The sequence below is a fragment of the Porites lutea genome, unplaced genomic scaffold (assembly GCF_958299795.1).
Source record: "Porites lutea unplaced genomic scaffold, jaPorLute2.1 SCAFFOLD_31, whole genome shotgun sequence".
Classification (NCBI taxonomy): Eukaryota; Metazoa; Cnidaria; class Anthozoa; order Scleractinia; family Poritidae; genus Porites; species Porites lutea.
This window is the reverse complement of record NW_027332374.1, coordinates 45001-63918: the sequence shown is the minus strand read 5'-3', so window position 1 is coordinate 63918 and position 18918 is coordinate 45001. Positions and strand designations below refer to the sequence as shown.

The 18918-nt window shown below is 39.3% G+C and overlaps 1 protein-coding gene across 1 annotated transcript; it reads right to left on the bottom strand.

Moving 5' to 3' along the window:
• Nucleotides 1–11459: 11459 nt before the first annotated feature.
• Nucleotides 11460–18755, bottom strand: LOC140925504 (uncharacterized). The gene has a single exon (XM_073375447.1). It carries the CDS (start codon nucleotides 18753–18755, stop codon nucleotides 11460–11462), a length of 7296 nt encoding a protein of 2431 aa, XP_073231548.1.
• Between the last annotated feature and the right edge of the window lie 163 nt (nucleotides 18756–18918).

Below are 18918 nucleotides of genomic sequence, written 5' to 3'. Positions count from 1 at the left end.
TCGTTCATAAAGATCAGCTAACTGACTATTGTCGACTGTCAATTGAAACGAGCAGTTTCAGTGCTATATATAAACTCCAACTGAAATGTTTGCATCAATGGAAATCTCCCAAAGACCTGGTGGCCTGGTCTTCCTTCAAGTTCAAGGATGGCTTGGTCTTGCTAAAATTTAGCATACTAGTAGTTGCAATTTAAATCCCGTAAAGGGTGGCCTGGTCTTCTTAAAATTTACCTTAGAAGAACATGCAATAGAAATTCAAGTCCATTGAAGTCCATGGAAGTCCATTGTACAGGCTATTATAATGTCACGATTAGACTATTGTAACGGTCTATTATATGGTACGCCCGCTGTTCATCTTGGTAAGCTGCAACGCCTGCAGAACGCGGCAGCTCGGCTGGTATGTACTATATCTAGGTATGATCCTATCACACCATCCCTGATCAACCTGCACTGGCTTCCGGTTACCCACAGAATAGAATTCAAGATAGCAATGCTAGTTCACAAATGTATCTACGGCGTCGCACCACAATATCTTTTAGACTTGATAAAAATCAAAGAGAGCTCGCGGTATCAGTTGAGATCATACCGGGACATACTCCTAATGGACAATACCTATAGAACAAAAAAGACACTCGGGGATAGGGCGTTTGAAAATGCTGCGCCCAAAGTATGGAATCGACTCCCTCTAGAAATTAGACAATGTCAATCATTGAACATTTTTAAAGTTTTACTAAAGACACATCTTTTTAAATTAGCTTTTTATTAGTTCTTTTATTAACTCATATTTTACTTTTATTGTTTTCCGAAAATTGTAAATTATTATTATTATTATCATTATTTGGACTAGCCATTTATTCCTTTAAGATTTTAGTGTTGTAATGCGCACTCGATCATATCTTTATCGCATGCTAGACTGCGCAATATAAGAAATAAACATTATTATTATTATTATTATTATTATTATTATTATTCCCCAAGGATGCACTGATCTTGCTAAAACTTACCATAGTACATGGAAAACTGTTTTAAAGCGTTCACCCAGGTGCGAATGAAGTAGACCAAAACAGGGAAACGTTTTTGGCTTTCAAATTTAACGAAGTGCGTGGGGAACAGAAGAATGGTGCAATATAACACGAGTAAGGTATATCGATGTTGTGTTTCACACATTTTCCTATAACTGCGGTAAAGAAGTACATTCTTGATACCAAAAAGTCAGTTATATCAGGGTTTCACTGTGCAGTGTTATTTGTGAAAAACAAATTAAAACCTTGATATTACAAATACCTGTATAACGAACACCTCCGTACAACAGATGGATTTTTTTGCCATAGTTACCAAAAATGCATCGAACGGAACCCTGATATAACGTCCTCCTGTCATAGCAAGACATCCAGTGTACGTCAAAAGTTATTGATTATGGCTTGTTTTGATCTTGGGAAATGAAATTAATCCTTTTGGCCAAGAGCCATTTTGTACCTTAGCGAATGTATTTTCATAATTTAAGTAAATTTGACAGGAAAACCTAGAAGATTTCATTAGATACAACCTCTGTTACGCAGACAAATATAGAAGATAAAGCTAAGTTGAATTTACCGGAAATTGAACCAGGTTTAATTAAACAAGTTTAATTCGTGTGAATGGGCTTTAGCAGCATTCAACGGCTTGGAAACTAAAATTTCGAGGACGTTTTTGGACTTTTCACATTTAGGGCATGAATTTTTCGTCATTTCAGGCCATGGAACCTAAAAATGAGCCTAGTTAGCTGTAAAAAGGGGCAATACGGAGGCAATACGTCCTAGCCGGCATGATCACATGCTGTTTACGGAAAATTCCCTCATCCATGTCAGGAAATTCTGTATATTAAAGCCTCCCCTAGGGCATGACTCAGCAATTGAGGGCATTTCTGCTACGTTATCAATGTTGGTTAGCATGCAACGATTTTTCCCATGCCTATCGTCAATGATTTGCTCACTGGTAATAGAGGGGGTGGCCCCAGAGTGGTTTTGCATTGAAATTGGCATGCAACAGAATTTCGCATGCCCTGTAAGCATAATTTGAGGTTCCGTGACCTTCTCACCCAGGCCGCGAGAAGCCTAGGTTTTAGTAATAAGTAATTCATACCCAGCAAAATCTCGGGCATGCCGGGCATGCCAAATTTTCTGGCATGCCCGGCATGCCAAATTCTCTGGCATCCCGGTCGTGCCATAATCTGGGTCATGCCGGGCATGCCAAAATCGGTCTCTGGCATGCTCTCAACGCACAGGTTATAACTCCTTGAATCTACAGATATTTTAAGCCTGGCTTAAAAAAAAAAAAAAAACTAAACAGATCACAGTGCTTATCTTTTGATGTACGGTTACACGATGACGTCATCATAGATTTGGTTGTCCCAGCGAAGTTTAAATAACAAAAGCTCTAATTTTCATAAGAAAGTAAAACCCTGAGGGATTCTGCCGTAGTAATAAAACAGCGTCATCGTGGAGATGACCTGTTGGGGGATTGTAAAAACTCCTCACCCCTTTTAATGAGTCTTTAATAGGATTCCCATTTCACATTGCGAATAAAATGGAATTGACTGAAATCAGTAAAAAGAGAGACAGAGACTATTTTCATTGTATAATAAAATGTATCTATGTTCCATGAAAGCTTTTAAAAATACAAGGCTATAGAATATCTTTAAAAGTTCATTACAAACTGAGCTAAGCCCCAAAATCACCGTTCATTATTCAGTAAATTATGATGTTTGACAATGCAATGTGCTTGAATATAACGTTGCAATTACAGATCTCTCTAACGCAATTTTCCCTACGTTAGAAAAGCTGTTTTTTTATCTTGTTTCACATTTTGATAAAGAGCCTGAGTTCCTCTTTCTTGTTTTGTAGGCTTGCCAGGGATTAATGTTTTTGTGTCATTACCAGTGTCTGTGTTCTTTGTTTTTAACTCAAAGTAAGTCAGTAATAACTGACAGTTTCAAAGAATTGCTCTCTAGAAAAGTAATTATCTCCTCGTCATGTATGGAAGTTACCTGTAACAAAAGAGAAATGGAATGTTAACACATGCAAGGGCAATATGAAAAAATGAAATAGAACATGTAGAGCTCAGCTTCTCTTAATATATTTTCATACTGGCTTGTTGAGTCTGTTAAAGGTCGCAACTATTTGTCTGAGGCTAATTTCACAAGAGTGTGCAATTGAGATAAATACATGGTAAATAAAGTGAAAGAAACGTGGTTTCACATTAGCCAATTTACATTGCGCTGTTCGAAAATGTTTACACGCTCTTCTACTGCGAAATAAACCTTTGCATTTGGATTTGCAAGTCAAGATTATACCGAGTTTGACTGACACTTAATTGAACAACAGTTTCATTTTTAAGCAGGTAAGGTGTAGACCCATATAAAGCCGGAATATGTAAAGGAAACTCAGCGAAAACTTTTTCGCATCTTTTTGTGGTGTGGCGATATTTAATTTATTGAATTAAAAGCTCATATAATTAGGAAAATTCCTATACGAAAACAATGCTAGTGACATTAAATTGATCAGATAAAATTCTCAGAAAATATGTCGAATAAAAGCCTCAATGTTTGCTTTTGTTTTTGCGTAACGGTAAATTTTTCGGCCCACAAAGCAAAGTTGAAAAAGCGACTAAATCTTAGTTTTTTTACATTGAACATGTTTATTAGCTTAGTTTTCGTCCGTTTTAAAAGCTTTATAACCCAATCATAATTCTCGGGTTAAAATAGTACAGAATCATTTCAAAAACCATGTTCATTTAAAGTAGAGCCGGCAAACGTGAACATTTTGTAATTCAAAAGTCGGACCCATCCAGGTTGTTTAAACTTAGAATTATTTGCATTTTAGCGTCCTATAAATTTACCAGAATCGCCTCTCAGAGGCTTACTGTAGCAAAGCATTTTGTATTACACTCGTAAACAAGCAATGTAAGCCTTAAGTCTTTGCTTGGATGAGATGTCCAAAAGAAAAATTAGTTTTGTGGACCTAAACGCACATTCACAGACTGCTTATATTGAGTTGTTTACAACTTTGCATTGACACCTGCAGCATGTTCATTTTTTTAAAGCGAAATCCAAATCTGATTTTGGCATTTGATTTACGGATATTTTATTTTGTCTCCAAAAGTGATTGTAATATCTGTTTGATTGTCTTTCAAACAACAGTCAAACTATGCAGCAAAAATAAGTAACTTTGCTAGTACAGTGAAAAAATATGACCGTAGGTGCCAAAAATAATTATACTTGAGCTATAAAATTAGGTGATTTTTTTACGCTTTGGTTTCTATCTTTTTGAAGTTTTCTCTAGTCTTCTTAGCAGCAGAAGAAGATTACAAGACAAAAAAACAGAAACAATCCGAAGTGAACGAGTTGACAACCACTTATGCCGGAGTTCTTAGGCATGCTCAACAGCAAGATAAACTGAATGCCAAAAGGCTAATTCACGGGATTTGTTCGATATTAAGGCTTTTTCTTTACCAAATTAATACTAAATTTGTACTTACAGTCTCTCGCAGAATCCATTTCTTGTCCAGCATTCACCAACATCTCAACCATGCACCGCAGAAAAAAAAAGACAAACAAGTGCGAAGAGACATGACGACATCGTGACGCCACAACTGCCACGCTACAACAAACTAGATTCATCGTCATCCGAAAACAGTAAAAACACTTCTGCGGAAATTCGGCCGATTTCGTGCGTGCTCGGGGTATCTTCGGATGACGCAGATGAGACGTTGCTCAAAGGACTATCGTCAGCAAGGAATAAAACAGTTTGCGAGATTCGCATAGCCGACAAGAAGCGCACTGAAAAACTAAGCAAAATCTCTCTGAGAAGGCCGTCCAAATTCACCAAATCAGAACGTCTTTGCAGTATTAACGTCGTACTCTCGTACTGACTTGAACGACCTGGTAAGCTTAATTTTCACCAGTCTTGTAATGCTGTTGACCGGGAAACATTCCGACGCGATAAAACTTAAGCATGGATAAGTTTATACTGAGAAGATTTGTTATTGTTTAAGACGCTTTTCCGCGATCAAATTTAAATCTGGACCCAGAAATGTCAGTATCGGTTTGAAATAAAAGGATTAATCTTTGATTGCAAGTTAAGTATTCTATTTTATGCATGAATAATATTGTTTTGTTGTGCTTTTTATTTATAAATCCAGGCTTCTGTCTTCCGTTTTGCCAGTCGATCCCGTGACACACATTGTGACAAACATGACTTTTTTTGTTATAATCTGCATTTATTGCCAGGCATGAGACCTGTAACTTTAAGCTCCCTAAGATATATTTGGCGATTATTTATGATTCTCAGGATATGATGCTGAAGCGAACATCAAAATCAGTCTCGCTGGGCATGCCAATTTCTTGCCTGGCATGCCGGGCATGCCAAACCAACTGGCTTCACCATCGGCATGCCCGGCATGCCAAACCAGAGGAGCAAAAACTGGGAATGAATTATCAACCCGGCGAGAGATCTAGGACCTAAGTTTAGCTGGGTCAATTTTGGGCTGCGAGGGCATGAACCCATTTTTTCCATGCCTATGAGATGTTATTTCTAAGTACCAATGTTCCCTTGAATTTTGTCATGCCTAAATATATAAAAATCTCCCTCTCTCATTAATCCTCAGACTGGATGCGATTTTTACGCTCGCTAGGCATGTTCAACTGAAAATCATGCCGATACCATTATTCAAAACAAAATGCTATCAAATTTTAGTTTCCAAGCCGTTATTCTTCGTTATAAGGGGCAACGACGATGACAACGACATTTGAAAACTTTTTCCAGAAAATGTTATTGCTAGGGAGATATTGTGCAGTGGCGAGCCCTATGTCAAGAATACGCTTACCGAGAAACCAACCCTCCGTCCTTCTCCATTTTACGACGTGTATCATGGAGAAACTTTGGCCACGTGCATCGAACCTACTCTTGATAGCATCAAGAGCGTCTCTAGCGTGGTTTTGATTTACGGAGCCCACCACTTCAGAGATTGACACACTGGGAGAGCGAGCAGAATGTTTAGGATATCGTGTAACTACATAGTTAAGCCCATGATGACTAAACTTGGAAGTTATTCGGTAACCAATAAAAGCGTGATTGTCCCATCCCCTCCAATCGCTGTACACTGTAACCACCCAATATTGAGTGGTATAAGTTTTCACCAAATAATCTTTTAAAAATAAGGCTAAGTCGCCGAGGCTTTTTCTTCTGTTCGCCGTTACAATGCCTGGGAGTTCATCCGCAACTAGAGTATCTAAAAAATATAAATTATGAGAAAGCTGTGATGAGTATGGACTAGCTTGAGAATAAATATAGATACAACTTCCTGCTTCATAATGTTTTCTTCGGGATTTTGTCACATCTTTCACCCGTTTCTACGCCTCACTATATGTGCATGTATTTTCTTGTCCATCACAAGATACATTGATACACACCTATATATTCACAGCGGGATGAAGCGGGTTGCCCATTCCTCTTTGTCCATACACCTCCTTTACAATAAACTTTCGAGTCTGTCTTGAGTTTGTAATCGTTGTAGCAATGAACTGTGCACGTGTCGTCTTCATATTTTCCTGTACATGTAACATAACCATGAGGCACTGGGTGATCATTAGTACACTGTTGTCTGCATCGTACCATTGTACCACACTGTTGCCTGTGGGCCTCCAAACTGCATCTGCTGGTTCCGCTACGACACATTAAGATAGATAGTCAATCTACGTTTTATGTTGCCCTAAACGTGAAGTCAAGATGGCTGTAGCTTGGCCAAGTTTATTTTGTCGAGGTCAAAGCAACGCCAAAAAAACTGGCTAATATCTAGCCAAACTTGAATGAGCAAGTTTAATTGGCTGTTTAAGATTTTTCTATTGAAAACAGTGTTTTATAAATGATAGGTAAAGTGTAACTTTAGAACAATAGTACTAATGACTGTCATGGTTGTCTAATAGATTACGCCTCAGGTAAACCTCGGGTAAATAAAGTATATTTTAAGACTTGCGAGATCCTTGGAAACTATGAATACCACAACAGATGTTACACTGGGAAAAGGCGGATAGAGACACTCCACTCCCGATTAGAAATCTCGGCTGAAGTGGCAGACGACCAATGACACTGCGACTTATCGATGAACTAACGAAAAACAACTCAGTTTTACTCTGATGAAGATGACTCTTGCCTGAGACTAGAATGGATCGTGTCTAAAAGTACACACGAGTGACCACGAGCCAGATATCATCACAGTTTTCGCTTATCATCTAAATGACGTTATCATTACATCACTTGACCGCAAATAAAGCAATCCCGGGGACAAAAATAGGTAAATAATTGTCGTAGTAGCGCGGATCTTCATACCCATTAAAGAAAAAATGGAAACCTATGGATGAGAAAAAAAATTGATAGTCGTGTGACCGTCCCCCCTTCCTTTCACACCACCAAAATTTCACTCTTTCCGTTTGTGTTGAATATAAGACCGTGCTATCTTGTTTTTGTTTTCCTCTTTCCGCCATCTTGAGAATCCCGCAAAAGAAAAATATGACAACGAATCGTAACAAGTTAATAGAGAATGGAAAATGCTAGGAACCGAAAATTTGAATTTCGAGATTAAATAAAAGCTTCCAAATAGCTTTGCCGTTCATAAGTCGCGCAATCGCACGCGCTCTATTACCTGAAAAGAAAAATAAGAGACTGCCACGTTAAACCAGTTTATTAGCATAGACAGTAAGCTTATTAAACAGATACAATTATGCAAGAAATTAAAAGAATAGAACTTGACGAACAGGTAGTTTGTATTCCCATAATATTCTGAAGAAACCAATTGGGTAGTTAGGAGGAAGTACAACTTGTACAACGGACATAACGTAGCCTTTTTAGTTCAGGTGAAATGGTTCCCATACTTTTGAGATAACGAAAGAAAAAGTAGCAGCACCATATTTATAATTTATTTGTGGCCTAGCTGTGGAACTTGAGGTTAGCTAGGGACAAATCTGGTGTTAAATTAGCTCTCATCACTATGGACCTCTAATGGTCTCTAATAAACTTAACGCGGTGGTGACCAGCCCGAAGCACTAGCTACTTGGTCACTGCGCACAGTTTTATTTTCGGTTCATTGTTTTTTAGTTCTTCATGTAGCGCATTATAAATACGTATAGCTTATACATCAATATTTTGTAAATAGTGCAAAACGTTAAAAAATCTGAAATCGTACGCTTTTATCGTCAGCACATCGCATGCGACAAAGTTGTACCACCGTCTAAATCGACTTTTACGACATCATTTCTTGGTAGCAGAGATTATCCTCCCATCATCCTAAAACCCACCGATACTCGAGAATTGGAAAACATTTGTAACTTGTTTTCGCCGAGAAAGGCCCCTGGTTATGATAATATTTCTATGCGTGTGATAAAGCATTCATTTCACCTGATTTCCGCACCTCTGGCTAACATAAATCTTTCTCTATCAAAAGGTATTTTCCCAGATAAATTAAAAATTGGTAAAGTAATTCCCATCTACAAAACAGAGGATCCGAGTCTTTTTGTAAATTATAGACCAATTTCTTTGCTGCCAAATTTCTCAAAATTCTTTGAAAAGGTCATGTACAATCGCTTAGTCGAATTTGCCGAATCAAACGAAATATTCTATCTCCGTCAGTTTGGATTTCGTAAAAATCACTCGACATCACATGCACTAATCCATTTGCTCAATAAAATCTCGTCTGCAATTGACCAACATGAAACCACTGTAGGTATCTTTCTGGATCTTTCTAAAGCGTTTGATACCCTCGATGATGATATCCTATTTACCAAGCTGGAACACTATGGTATCCGTGATGTAGCCCTGCAGTGGATTAAAAGCTACTTTTCTCATCGTCATCAATTTGTTCAATTCAATCAAACTTGTTCTCCGATGCAGACCATAAAATGTGGTGTGCCGCAAGGTTCCATTCTTGGCCCTTTATTTTTCATACATAAACGATTTCCCAAACGCTTCAGAAAAGATAGAGCTTCTGCTCTTCGCTGACGATACTAGTATTTTTTATTCTCACTCCAACCCAAATACCCTAGAATCTGTACTTAATAACGAACTAAAAAATATTGAAGTTGGGCTGCGATGCAACAAATTATCGGTGAATGTAAAAAAAACGACTTATCTCATTTTCAAGCCTTGGCAGAAGAAATGTAACCACAACTTTTCTATCTCCCTTGGTGGTCAACCTTTAACACAATCCAACGTTACTAAATTTCTTGGAGTATATATTGATGAGCACCTTACTTGGAAAGATCATATCAGCTATTTATGTAAACAAATCTCGAAATCTATCGGAATGTTATTCAGGTCCCGCTTCTATCTATCTTCAAAAACTAAACTCACTTTGTACTACTCGTTAATTTATCCCTATATCACTTACTGTAACTCTACATGGTCGTCCACATACGTAACTAACTTAAATAGAATTTATTGTTTGCAAAAACGGGTTGTGCGAGCTATCACCAATTCAGACTATAGAACACATTCTGCTCCTTTATTCTCCAGATTAGGAATTTTAGATATTTTTCAAATCAATACGTTTCAAATAGCTAAATTTATGTATTGTTATCACTACAGCCTGTTGCCTCCGTTGTTTTTCAATTTGTTTCGTACAAATAGTCAAATTCATAGTTATAGCACCAGAACAGCCAACAATTATCACGTGCATCAATGCCGAACAAACCTCAAAAAATTCACAATTCTCTATCAAGGTCCAAAAATCTGGAACTCTCTTCCCACTACAATCACTACTCTGTCAAGTTTTCCTAATTTTAAAAAAAAACTGCTAGAATTTTTAGAAAAATAATTTAATGGATTGGCTAAGCCGCACACACGTAGCACTGTCCTTTACTAATATATTGTAATGTACGAGGTGGCCTCAATTATAAGCCTGGTGGTTTCCAGAGGTCACCTCGCCGTCCATTAAACGATGTATATATTTAATATTAAGAGAAAAAGCGAAATAAATGATGATGATGATGATGATGATGATGATGATGAATTGTATATATTATGTGAATTGATCGTACAACTGACTTGCGATTGTCGTATGATTGATCGACACGGTGCGATTCTAGTTGTAGGTTCTTCGTAACCGCGCACTGCATGCGACAAAGTTACCGTGTAAATCAACCTTAATACGATGATAATCAGTGAATAAACATGTTCATAGTCTTATTTACAGATCGGTTTAACAAAACGACATTTAAAATTTCTCATAGCATCAAAATAATAAAATCATTTGTGTACAATCATACCATACTGTAACCAATAACAATGTACGAAAAAGGACCTTGAAGTACAATAAAACCTGTATTAGCAGAAAACCACGAGCCCCTGGCTAGAGGGTTCACTTATAGAGGGGTTTATTTGATAAAGGTTTTTTACAGAAAATATTAGTCTGGGAGCAGGCTTCTTGGTGGTGGATAGTAGGGAATAAATTTGGGGAACGGGCAGATATCAGCCAGCTTTCACACCTGTTTTGTGCGAGCTTCACTGGCTACCGATTCAATACCGTATTATTTTCAAGATTCTGCTTCTAGTGTATAAATCACTGAATGGGACATCGCCTAGCTATTTAGCTCAGAAACTTCATCATCGTTCTCATACTAGATCATTGAGGTCTGTTAGTAATGAACTTTTAATGCAACCTAGATCGTATACCAAGACCTACGGACACAGAGCATTCGCAGTTCATGCACCAAGAGAATGGAACTTAATACCCTATGAAATTCGGGGGGTTTCTTGGTGTTGCGGATGGTGCGATCACCAAATGACGTAATACAAAAGATTGAAAAGACACTGAACAATACCCACACTTCAACACAATACCTAACCAACAATGGTTTCCGCAACACCAAAAAACACCCGAAATTCGGAAGTCTAACACTATCTCGAGTTTTGAAAAGATTACTTAAGAGGTACTTGTTTACTAAATTTAGTAATAACAGATCATTGCTTTTATAGATTTGTATGTATTGCTTTAGTTTTAATTTTTTTTTTTTTAATCATTGTAAATATAATAGGACATGGTTGTAAATTTGTAAATATTTATTAATAATGTTGTTTATATGATTGTAAAGCGCCTTGAACATAGGATAAGAGCGCTATAGAAATGAAGTTATTATTATTATTACTATTATTATTATTATTATTATTATTATTATTATTATTACTATTATTGACCACCGTACAAAGATTCATAAAGCTGTCGTTTCGAGCGTTTATGATAGCCCTTCGTTCGGACGAAGGGCTATCTCTGTACAGTGGTCAATTTACATTATTAACAACTGCGTTGATAAACCAAATTTTCGTGTTTCTCTCCCACCACAGTTTCTTTAGAAACCAACCCCCTTTATTCATTTGTGTATCTTGCTTTCACAGGACATGTTGTTAGTCTAAACACATAAAGCAACTAATTACTTACGGTGAACAGACGAGCCTGTGATCTGTCCAGCCAGTACTGATGGCGACAACAGCGGATATATAGTTAAAGCCGAGTGCCTCACAAATCTGCTTGCTTGCAGTCTGGCTAGCAGGTGTTCCTGTTTCCGTCACGCATACTCCTTCCCAGTTTCCGTTAGCTAATACTTCAACTTTTCCTTCATAAATAGTTGGCTTCGGCCGTGTCAGGCGTAGTTTAGAGCAAGTTACACTTATCTGGGAACTGCTTGAGCTATGTGTTAGATGCTGGGGATCATCTATTCCCACACTTTTGCAAGAAAGACCAAGAATGTTTGGTGATGGGATAGACGATGCGACCGCCCATGCATTATTTTGCCAGAGTTGAAGTAAACCACTCTTTTTATTCCACCGATCTATCACATCGGCAAGTCTAGCAACTGGTTCACAAATATCGTCCACGTAACCAATCCACTTTCCATCGCTACACACTCGTCCGCCTTGTGGTATTTCCCAGTCACTTTCCCAGCGAGGGCGGTGCATCTTCCCATTAAATACGTGACTTGGAAGATATAAGTTAGTACATTTAAGCGTAATGCAGTAGCCTTCAAGAGGGCTGATCATTGTTCCGTACGTCTTTGTATGCTTTATATAATCGCAGGGAAGATACGATCCATAATCAACACTTGGTGGTCTTGGGCAACTTAGCGGCTGACAATCAGGAATTGTCCCATCCCAGTTTTCATCTACACAGTTTCGTTCCTTTGGGCCGTCGAGCAGAAATCCTTTGTGGCAAACATAATAAGCTTTTGATCCTTCGTCATGTCCGTTTGAAGAAACGTCCCCGTTAGACGGCTTTGTGAGGACAGGACACTGTTTTATTTTCTTACAAACGGGAAGGGAGGGGATCCATTCTTGGTCTAAGCATGTTGTTTTTCTTTCGGTGTTCTGTGCGTCAATGTTGTATCCGCCATCACACTTCAAGCTGGCAATTGTGCCGTGAGCAGGAGTTGATGCAGTTGGGGGTGGAGTGTACTGAACAACCGAGTGTGGTACTTGTGCTGCGGGACAGGATCTTTCACGACCGTAGGTTATAAGCGTGTGGGATACTGCGATTGTGGCTTTGCACTTTGTTAATGCCAGAGCAAAGACGTAGTGGGAAGTTGGATCAAGAGACGTGACAGTTAATGATATTTCGTTATCTACTTTTGTTTTCATTAAGGTTTTTGGTTCCAGTTGCTTAAAATGTACAAGGAATAACTCCGTTTCGGAAAGCTTCAAAGTGCCTTCTGTTTGCTGCCATGACAAGCTAACGTCTGTAGCACTTGCAGAAACAACCTGCAAGTTAGTTTCCTTTTCGATAAAGTTCACAGAATTTGTTAGTGTCTCCATTTTTGTGGCGATGGCAGATAACGCGAACCCTTCCCACACATTGTTACTAAATAACACTTTTAGGTGTCGATACTTTGCATTCACATTCCAGCTTCTTATTACTACTGACAAACGTTCGCCGTAATAAAGAACTGAGGCCAAGTTAGATTTATCAGCTTGTAGATATAAGTCATCTCCAACTAAGAAGATGCAAACATCGGCGGAGTTTAAATGAACCAAGGAGAGGGTGTCTTCAATTTCATCATCCGCGTAGTTGTCTATGATTTTTAACCCAGAAGCCTTATAGAGTAAATACGAATCTTTTCCTTCACCTCCAACCAGTTTATCAACGCCACCATGAGGAGCCAGTGTGTCTTCTCCTTCAAGCCCACAAAGCTTGTTATCAGAATCAGAACCGATCAGAAAATCATTATGAATGGTGCCGTATACGTTTTCGATGCTGTTATAGATATCTCCTTCTGCATCAACTCCTTTTCCAAATCCAATTTTGAGATCAACAGTTACTCCTCTGAGACGGAAACCATCGCCTCTGAAAGTGAGGGTATCACTACCATCGCCGCCATCAATGATATCTCCGCCATCTCCTCCATAAATGTAATCATCTCCGTCTCCGCCATAGATGATGTCATCACCGTCCCCTCCAAAAATTATATCATTACCAGCTCCACCATATATCTTATCATTACCCTGCTTTCCTTCAAAAATTGTTCCTGTTTGTCCACCACGTAGAACGTCGGCCTGAGCACCACCTTCAATTTCCCTTGTTGTGTCACTGCCTGTCAGTTCGTTCGAAGAGGTAAGCGATCCCTTCAAATCTTCAGCTGCTGCGATTATACTATTCTTTTGCGGATCAATGTTTTGTGGTGAGTTAATGATTGTACGGTCGACGGCAATGACCTTTTTGTACGGGTATTGTTTAATGATAATAAAGACCACTTTGTCCGAGGATATTATATGGAGATGTTGATATTTCCCACCACTGAAGTAATCTAGAATTCGAACGCTGAGTGAGCTAGGTCGTCTGTTTGAAGCGACAATAACATCGTTTCGGCCGTGAAAATATACACGAATATCATCAAATTCCATTCCAAGTTGAAGGTTATCTGTTTTGCTGTCATCTGCATAATTGTTGATTTCATTGAACTCTCCATATCCATGGTTTAACACATAGGTATCTGATCCATCCCTTCCTTCCAGATGCTGGTAATTATAACCATTTCCAGCTCCGGGGTCAAAGTAATTATTCAGTTTGTTCCCATAAATTTTGTAACTGCATTGACTTGATTTCAATTGAAAGCGGACCACGTTTTTCCAAGGATTTTCGTCAAGATTGTATGTTATCAGCCCCTTGTCACAGCCTGCATGCGTGCATTGACATTCAGTGGGATCCTTAGATACCTCATATGCCTCAAGTTGAGCTGTCTTACTGTTTATTCTAAGTGTAATTCCATCGATAGTTCTTATTCCAAGATGCTGGTAGTCAGACGAGCGAAACCAACTACGTAATACTACAGTAGGTGTTCCATGACTTGAGGTAACCTTTAAATCTCTGTCGTCTCTCTGCAGTTGTAAGTTTACAAACGTTTCCTCTACATGAGCTAAGTCAACTTTCTGGCGACTGTCAAAGTTGTTAATTGTCGCTTTTCGACATGCTTTTTTCACAACATAATTGTCAGTACCTTCTCCGCCCTCAAGATAATCTTCTCCTCCAATACAGCTCAAAAAATTGCTCTGATCATTTCCCACTATGTGGTCGTTGTGGGGGGAATCAGAGACTGTGGCGACGTCGTTGTAGCCCGTTGGTTTAATGCAGTCTGGACTCGGTGAATCCGACAAATCGACACAGATACCGGTTGGGAAAGTTTTGTAATCCAGCATAATTGGTACTTTGGATACACTTCCGTCTTCCTTGGTGGACACTTTAAAGACAACGTGATCTCCAGAGGTAAAGAGCATATGTCTGTAACGGTGTCCTAAGATCCAGTTTATTATAGTGAAGCACGAGCGTTGGGCATTGTTTCTGTCTGTTACAGAGAGATGATTACCTTCTGTTTTAACTTCTATCATTTCAAACGGTACGTCGAACACCGCAATGTCAGTAGTGGTCGAGTAATCCTCTGCATTATTGTCAATAACATCGCAACCTTCGTTTGCCCTGATGATGTATGTGTCTTCATCCTTCCCTCCAGCCAAACGATCAGCTCCGGGACCTCCATCTATGATGTTATTGACATTATTTCCAGCAATATTATCTGAGCTTTTTGACCCCGACACTTGTTTGACTTGACTGTATTTATTATCAAGAAGTGAGACCGTTTGGCCCGTTTTTGCGGCGCCTAAATCTAGAGCCACCGCCTCACATTTAACATCATGGATAGCTTCGCTATTTAGGGTTTGTTTGGGGACGAAAATGACTCCGTCCTTACTACGAAATGAGACGTGACGGTAGTACGTCGGATCTCCAGGAATGAACCAGTTCTTGATACGAATGTGATGACTCTTGGAATAAGTGACATCCAGATCAGTTCCACTCTGATAACATCGGATGTCATCATAGTCAACGTTGATGACAATGATGTCGCGCATGTTATCTTCAGCAAAATTATCTATAATTGTTTTTCCCCCGTCCGACTGGATAATGAACAGATCACTTCCAGATCCCCCAGTTACACTAGACATTTCTGGTCCTAGGTAAAATGTGTCGTTACCGCCTCGCCCATACAGATTGTAATGATAATTTCCAGTAAGAAAGTTAAGATTTAATTTTCCAAAGTTGCACTCTTCATTCTTTTTTCCAGTGGGCTTTGTTGTTGGTTTTGGTTGCTGCACGGCGTAAAAGGTGTTATTCTTGGAGTTTCCGTAATAAGTTCCATAAACTGATTTCTCATGTAGATTTGCTCCGCAAATGACATTGTATGACTTAACGGGAATAACGAACCACAGCTTAGCAGTCTCGTGCTTGTATGTGAAACTCCTCGACTCCCCTATCCCAAGCACGATGTCTTTAAGATTTGAACCAACTGAAAATGTCTTACGAATTGTTTCATGGCTGCCAGATACATCTCCAATTTCTAAGGTAGCACGGTTATTGTCAAGGAGCCTGAAGTTAATATAGCCACCAAAACTTGACAGCCTCCCTTGGGTAAAATCAATTCTTTCTCCACTTCCCTTCTTTTCCCCTACTATCTTGTAATAGTTGTCTGGGTTTTTCAAGTCGCGGATGAGTTTTTTGTCATATTCCTCTTGTTTCCTGTAAGCCTCCATCTGTCTTCTTAGTCCACCTGTTAGAAAATCTGCAGCTCCATCCAAGAAACCTTTGACTAGGGCCCCAAGGAACTCTAATCCAGCCCATGGACTCTTCCAATTGACTTTCTCCACCTCGGCCATAATATCGATGTAGAAGTCGTCAATAGCCATTCGTATTATTGAGAGAACGATCACAAGAGGTTCGGTGACGACTTCCGCTTCAGGGCACAATGTTCCTACTAAGTTCAGTACCGTGATACTTACGTCAAGAGCTAAATCAATCACACGAAGTGGCAATAGCTTGAGGTCTTCAGGATCATTTAGATTTAAATCGGCTAACTGTTCTATGTCTTGTTCAATGAAGTAGATATCGAATGCAAGTCCCACGCCAGGGATGGCACCCAACAACTCTCCGACTCCCCTCTCCGCGAACCTTTCCACCTTGCTAGACAACGTTTCCAAGCCTCTCTCTAAGTTTAAGCCTTTAGCCAACCCCTTAGCTGCACTACTGAGAACTCGTTTCCCAACTTTGGAAACCATCTCATTGAGACCAGTAAGTCCTCCAAGCGTGTGAGCAGACTGGGCCAAGCTAACAGCACCTCGAAGGTTATCACCTTCCTGAAACGCGTTTAAGGCACCGAGAGCAGAAAATATTAGGCCATGAACAGCTAAACCTTTATTTACTTTGGAGTATGCCTCTTTCATTCCAGCTTTTCGAGAATTGGATAGGTGGTCTTCGATCAGCTTTGGAGTAGCCAATTCTTTTGGGCTGATCTTCAACTCAACGTGTTCTCGTTCTTTAGCATTACGGCGATCTACCACATCAAATTCAACCTTGTCTTCAGAAATTTTGATAGACCCCTCATCAACAGTAACAGAATTTTTATCGTTTAGCGAACAAGCAAAGCGTTTTCTTCGACGACGTGTGCACTTTTCGGAGCCTTTGTCTTTGATAAGACGTTCATCGTGCTCTTTAGCAGAAGCCAAGCGGACAAGATGTACCGCAACTTCTTCACTTCCTCTTCTATGTAGCAAGTCGCGCCCTTTCTGTGTTCCTTTTTGAGTCCTTACGGGAAAATTTTCTTTGCTAAACACTTCTTCTATTTTGGCAGTTCCGACGTTTTTAAGCATGTTCATGACAAGCTCGTCCATTCCTGGACTTCGTCCTGATTTTTCAGTTAATTCGGCTAGTTTAGGCATGTCTTCACTTTTTGGGAATCGGTTTTCCTCTTGTATCTTTTGTGCTAGTTTTGTTAGAAATTCGTTTTTGGACTTATCGGTTGGCTGAGCCGCTTCTGCAACCAGCGAAACTACCATAAACTCTACAGTAGCTCGAATTGCGTCAGCGGTCTCCTCAGGTTGGCTTAAAATTTTTAGATCCGTTGAGAAATCGGGTTGACTGTCAAGTCTGTTGTAGACGGCCTCACGGATAGCTTTCGCTAGCTTTTCGTGGTCAGGAAATTTACTAAAAACGCCATCTATCATTGTGTCGTAATCAGGAGCCCAAAGACCACCTTTACCTTTTCTACCTCTTTTAGTAGTACCAGGCCAATCATCATCATTGGTATGTACCAGTATTTGGTTTACTCCTCTTGGTGCCATACTTAAACGAAATTTCCTTGTTTCTCCGCCAATTACAACTTCGAACCTCGTTTGTTTTCTTCCTTGGCTTTTATATATTTCAGGATAATATTGTAACAACTTCAATATTTCTTTGAGCAATACCTGATTTGTTACGTGGATTGTCACTTTTAAATGCTCTTTATCTCCTGTACCAACAGTTTCCTCTTCGATAATTTTTGTACCTGGTTTTGCTGCGTCAAGGGTCTTCAATTTATTCCACTCGTCAAGAGCCTCCGTACTGCTTTTTAGCATACTCTCAGTAACTTCAAATTTCAATTGCGTTTCTTTTGCCGCGGCTATCTCGTTTTGTAGTTTTTCCTTAACTTGTTTTATTTTTGAAGAAACATCTCTGGCTATCTCCACCACGAGATCGGCTGGATTTAATCCGGCCAATTCTACATCGTTTATGGCAACGGCAATCAAAACATCTACTGCTGCATTAAAGGCGATATCCCTTTCGTTTGAGCTTACTGTTCCTGTTGGGTCTTTACTTCTTAATACTCCCTCAAAATCAGGCTGACTACTTAAGTCTGAATCTAATGCTCGCGAAGACTCGTCTCTTATCGTTTGTTTTAAGGGACCCTTCATATTGGGATCAGACAGTATTTTAATTTGTTCCTGGAGATTAGACAGATCCCTATTCCCTTCCGTGCGTGTTAGTGAAAAAGACTCGTCCTGTTGAATGGTGGCTTTAAATTCTTCAAGTCTTTGTCCAATTGGCACAGCAAATACTATAGGTTGTTTTTCGTTTCTGTTAAAAGTGGGATACAATTTTATGAAGTGAAGCGCTTCTGACAATTTAATTGCTTCCGTTCTTCTAAAGGTGACGCGTTTCCCCCCTCCAGGCGTTTCTGTTTCTGTGACCGTCTTTGGTGATCGGGTTTTTAACATTTGAAAGTTTTTTCCTACACCATGTTCAAACGCTACTCTACCAAGGGCCTTTCGGAGAAGCCCTCTGAATGGACCTTGAATGGAACGAGTTTCCCTGGTGCAAATGATTACGTTTGAAAACAAGAAAGCAGATGAAAAGAACAAAGCTAGCACACCAACACTCATACCTGAGAGAGGGTTGGATTGCAAACCTGGAATAGAAGAAAAGGGTGGAAACAGTTATTATTATTACTTTTAATATAACAATGATAATAATATATTATAAAGGAAGACACTTTATGCTTACGAAAGTGGTCCATTGGAAACCATGTACGAAAAATGATACAAT